Raw genomic sequence first — 5694 nt, forward strand, 5'->3', positions numbered from 1 at the left:
CTCTGGCCATTCCCTCTTTTCCCCTGTCCCATCAGGCTAAAGGTATAGAAGTGTGAAAACCTACACCACTAAATTCAGGGAGAATTTCTTAATAATAATAATAATAATAATAACTTTATTTATAGAGCACTTTAAACAACTACAGTTGCCACAAAGTGCTGTACATGAGAAATCATGAACAAAAAGCTATTACAAACAATTAAAAACCATTAAAAACCGTACAACGAAGGACTATAAAAAACACACTAAAAATTAAAAGACATTAAAAGCACTAAAAACAGGAGCAATGCCTCAGCCAGTGTCGAAAGCCAAAGAATAAAAATATGTTTTTAGGGAGGATTTGAAGATGGACAGTGAGGGGGCCTGTCTGATGTGCAACGGCAAGGTGTTCCAGAGTGCCGGAGCAGCAACAGAAAAGGCTCTATCCCCTCTGAGCTTCCGCTTAGACCTTGGTACCTCAAGGAGCAGCTGATCAGCTGACCTGAGGCACCGGGCAGGAGCATATACGTGGAGCAGCTCAGAGAGGTAAGGCGGGGCGAGCCCATTCAATGATTTAAAAACAAATAAAAGAATTTTGAAATGAACTCGAAAGTGCACTGGGAGCCAGTGTAGAGAGGCCAAAATTGGCGTAATGTGCTCCCTCTTTCGAGTTCCAGTCAAAAGGCGAGCGGCAGCATTTTGAACAAGCTGGAGACGAGCCAATGAAGCTCGTGCGACTCCAGAGTAGAGTGCGTTACAGTAATCCAGCCTAGATGTAATAAAGGCATGGATTACTGTTTCAAAATGCTCCCGCTCGAGAATGGGCTTCACCTTTGCCAGCTTCCTTAGGTGAAAGAAGCTGGACTTAACCACCGCGCCTATTTGTTTGTCTAGTTTAAAATCACCGTCCATCCTAAAACCCAGGTTCAAGACGGTTGGCTTTACAGACAATGCCAGTGGACCCAAGTCAACAAAGGGAGGTTCACGGCAGCCATTGGGGCCAAACAAAATCACCTCTGTCTTCTCTTCATTAAGTCCCAGAAAGTTTAAGGCCATCCAGGACTTAATGTCCTCAAGACAAGACAGAAGTGATTTTAAAGAATAGTCTTCCTCTTTCCTGAGTGGCATATATAACTGGCTATCATCCACATAAAAGTAAAAGGAGATGCCATGCCTTCTTAAAATTGAGCCCAGAGGAAGTAAGTATAAGGAGAAGAGCAGGGGCCCTAAAATTGAGCCCTGTGGAACCCCATATACCAAGGGAGTGGAGGAGGATTCAAAGTCAGCAAGGCTTACCCGCATGGTTCTGTCTGCCAGATAGGACCTGAACCATCCCAGGGCACTGCCACAAATGCCCACTTGGTGCTGTAGTCTGGAAATTAAAATTCCATGGTCCACTGTATCGAAGGCGGCAGATAGGTCCAGCAAGACAAGAACCACATAATTACCTGAGTCGTTTGCCAGGAGGATGTCGTTGAAGACCCTTAGCAGAGCCGACTCTGTGCTATGCATAGCCTTGAATCCAGACTGGAAAACCTCCCGAATATTGTGCTCATCCAGGAAGAGTTTCAGCTGCGCATAAACTACCTTCTCCATGATCTTGGAGATAAAAGGCAACTTGGAGATCGGCCTAAAATTGGACAGATCAGTTTGATCCAGGCCTGGTTTTTTAAGTAGTGGTTGCACTACAGCATGTTTAAAATTTATGGGGACAACCCCAGAACACAAGCTACTGTTTATAATGGCGAGAACCGACTGCCCTATACTTGGGAAAACCTCTTTAAAAAGAAGAGGAGGGACAGCATCACAGGGGGAACCCGACGGCTTAATATGCCTAACCACATCCTCTAGACCCGACAATGTCAGAGGCACAAACTTTTCAAATGCCACCAGGCATGGGGCCGGAACAGAGGGGTCAGAGGCAGGAGCTGAGATGAGAGCCCTTATAGAAACGACCTTATTAATAAAGACGTGCAGGAAGTCATTGCACAATTCGGACGATGCTTCCAAGCAAACAGGCTGTGGGGCATTTAAAACAGAATCAATAGTTTTGAATAATACGCGTGGGTCGTGACGCTTAGCCACTATTATTTTAGACAGGTAAAATCTTTTGGCCTCTTTAACAGTATTTTGATAATTTCGCCAGCTGTCCTTTAGGATTTGCGATGAAACCTGCAGCCTGTCCTTCTTCCACTTTCGTTCAGCTCTGCGACAATCCCGTCGAGCTGTACGAGTTGCGTCACTAAACCAGGGCTCGGGTTTAGCTCTGGGCTGCAAAGTTTTTAAAGGAGCCACAGAGTCCAGTATAGTTGTGCAGGAGGAGTGGAACCAAGAACTAATCTCCTCCGCACCAAGGGGAGTGGACGCAGAGGGGGCACAGAGCTGATCGAATGCAGCAGAGAATTGGCCAGCAGCAGAAGGGTTAAAGGACCGACAGCGCCGAGCAGACGATACAGGTCTAACTGCAGCACTGGAAAAACCAACATCAAACAGTACAGGCATGTGATCAGAAAACAAACTATCACAGACCTCCAAGTTTAATACAGGCAAGCCATAGGAGAGAACAAGGTCCAATGTATGTCCATGTTCGTGTGTGGGACCAGACACACACTGCACAAAATTAAAAGAATCAATAAGACTTAAAAAGTCCTTCGCCAACGGCTTATCAGGACAGCACACGTGTATGTTAAAATCCCCAACCATAAGGACACGGTCATAGTTGGGCATAATCCCAGCCAGAAACTCAGAAAAGTCATTCACAAAGTCCTTGTGGTATTTGGGGAGTCGGTAGATGACAGCACAAAGCACCGTGTCGGAGCGACCCACCTCAAATAAAGTTGCCTCAAAGCTGGAGAACATTGATAATGTAGTGCACTGTTTGCATTTAAAATTGCTTTTATAAATGACTGCAATTCCACCTCCACGGCCCGACATCCGTGGCGAGTTGAAATAAGAGCAGCCCGCCGGCAAAAGTTCAGTAAAAGCGCTGCACTCACCAGGACCGATCCAAGTCTCTGTCACACAGAGGAAGTCCAGAGCCCGGGAACAGAAGAAGTCCCTCAAAATAAAAGTCTTGTTTGCCAGCGATCTGGCGTTCACCAGGCCAACCCGGGAAGGGGATGGACTCTTTAGGTCTGCAGATCGGGGAGCCCGGGGCAGTGTCCGCAGGTTCCGGATATTCACCCCGCGATAGCGGAGTCGAGGAGAGCAGGAGGAGCGGAGCCGGTCCCGCTGCAGCCTCCGATCGTAAGCGGGTAGGGGGGGAGGGGGGGAGAAAGGAGCAACCTGAAGCAGCCGGCACACCCGGCGACCGCCCCCGTCCCCTCCGAGGCGGCGTGTCCGGGCCGTAGCAGGCGGGCAGCCCCAAAGATCATAGAGGATCTTTGGGCAGCCCTCTACACCTTCCGGGAGGAGTTGGTCTGGTGGCAGCTGAGAAGCACCAGGCTGGAGACCCCGGAAGAGTGGGCTCACCTTGAGGCTGCCCACCTCCCCTCCGAGGCGGCGTGTCCGGGCAGCTCTCCAGGCCGCAGCAGGCAGGCAGCGCTCTGTACCCTCTGGGAGGAGATGGTCCGGTGGCAGCTGAAAAGCACCGGGCTGGAGACCCCGAAGGCGAGGCCCACGAAGAAGTCGCTGACAAGGGAGCCCGGGCGCACCCAGTCTAAAACTCACCAGTCGACCGCCGCGCTTTCCACGGCGACGGCGACGCTTCCTTCGAGGCAAGGCCCAGTCCAGGTGAGTCGAGGTTCCGGATAAGAACGGTGGCAGGGTATTATATTCAAACGCACCGACAAACGCACCGACATTATGTCGTAGATCTTGGAGAGATTGACGGTCGTACACTAGCAGAGACTTTACCTGTATAGTGCCAAAAAACACCAAACACAGACAGAGCGACAGACGAGCAGCCACACACACCGGCGCCATCTTCCCATTCTTCCCAGGTGAAGAATCATTGGTGACCTTTGGACTATATTTAATTGGACTTACGGGCATTACCTTGCACTAAACGTTATTCCCTTATCATGTATCTGTACACCGTAAATGACTCGATTGTAATCATGTATTGTCTTTCCACTGACTGGTTAGCACGCAACAAAAGCTTTGCACTGTACATGTGTTAATAAACTTAACTGAACTGAAAATAAAATTAATGTGCCAAGCATAATCTTTACAGAGAGAGAGTTAAGTGTCTGAGTCATGTTGCCATAGATATTGAAGGAAGAAGATGCAGAAGAGGCCCTTAGGAGGCTTTTATATGGGCTGGACATGCAGGTATCTGGATAATGTGCAGGCAGAAGGAGTTACTTTAATTTGCATCATATGCAGCACCCACATAGATATAAATACTGTTGACAGATGATGGTTGGGCTCTGGTGGAACTTATCACTTTCCAAACCTCTATGCTAATATTCTGCCTTGTTCAATGTGCCCTTCTCACATATTCCACCAGCCTTGCTCCCATGAACATATGAGCTGTGGCTCTTTGTCTCACAGCTTATTCCATATTTTGGGTTTTGCATTGTACACCCCCCTTTCCCCACCCCCCCATGCCCCCAAAACCCCCCTCTCCCCCACACCACATTGTGTAATGTCAACTCCTGATCATTAATATTATACTATCACTTGCATGATTCATGGTTGCGAATTAAATTTATGAGGCTGAACAGTTTAGAATTCAGTCTTCGGGACATAGGTAGACATGAGGACCATGAAGAAATGTGCATGATTTGGCTGAAAGACTACTTAATGTTGTGGTCCTTCCTGCTGGGTACTGCACACCAGGGGATGAGAATGAGGGTAATTTTGCTAGTTTATGAGGGGGAAAATGCAATTAAAATACGTGTAAATTGGAAGGAAAAATGATTTGTACTTAAAAACGAAACCATTTATTTAATGAGCCTTGACGGCAGTTCATCCCGTTTCAAACCCATGAAAGATGAACAGAAATAGATTCTGATTAGAAAGTGTTGAGCTATCAGTTTTGAAGACAAACTATAGCGGGGTTTGAATGAAACTGTTCAGTACAAGTTTCAAAGGGAGCATATTGATTCCTTGATGTCGATTTGAATAAAGACACAACTAAAATTTTAGCAGTTTCTAGTTCAGTCATAGTCATACATCTGTAAAACGCCAAAACAGGACCTTCAGCCAATAAATTTGGCCTGACCCATTGCCTACATTTAACCCACAACCTTCTAAAACCATCCAATCCATCCAAATATATTTTAAAAGTCGCAATTGTATGCACTTCTATCGCTTCCTCTGGCAGCTCATTCCAGAAACGTATACATCTCTGAATGAAGAACTTGCAGCTGAGGACCCTGCTAAATCTATAGACTCTCACCTTAGAGTCGTAGAGTGATACAGTGTGGAAAAGGGCCCTTTGACCCAACACCCACACTGGCCAAAATGTCCCTGCTACACTTGTGCAACCTGCCTTCATTTGGCCCATATCCCTGCAAACCTGTCCTATCCTTGTATCTGTATAACTGTTAAATGTTGGGATTCTCCCTGCCTTAACTACCAGCTTGTTGCATACACGCATCATGCTCTATGTGCAAAGGTTACCCCTCAGATTCCTATTAAATCTTTTCCCCTATACCTTAAACTATGTCCTCTGGTCCTTGATTTACCTACTCTGGGCAGGAGACTCTGTGCATCCACCCGATGTATTCCTCTCATGATTTTATGCTCCTCTATAAGATCACCCCTCAT

The 5694-nt window shown here is 47.0% G+C and overlaps 1 protein-coding gene across 1 annotated transcript; it reads right to left on the reverse strand.

The window, feature by feature from the left end:
* Window positions 1–327: 327 nt before the first annotated feature.
* Window positions 328–3903, reverse strand: LOC116985498 (the record flags this gene model as incomplete). Its single annotated transcript, XM_033040262.1, has 2 exons — window positions 2680–3903; window positions 328–1779 (listed from the first exon to the last, which is right to left on the reverse strand). Coding segments are annotated over exons 1-2 (2676 nt in total), but the record flags the coding sequence as incomplete, so codon positions are not given.
* Between the last annotated feature and the right edge of the window lie 1791 nt (window positions 3904–5694).

This window comes from Amblyraja radiata, chromosome 22, assembly GCF_010909765.2.
Source record: "Amblyraja radiata isolate CabotCenter1 chromosome 22, sAmbRad1.1.pri, whole genome shotgun sequence".
NCBI lineage: Eukaryota > Metazoa > Chordata > Chondrichthyes > Rajiformes > Rajidae > Amblyraja > Amblyraja radiata.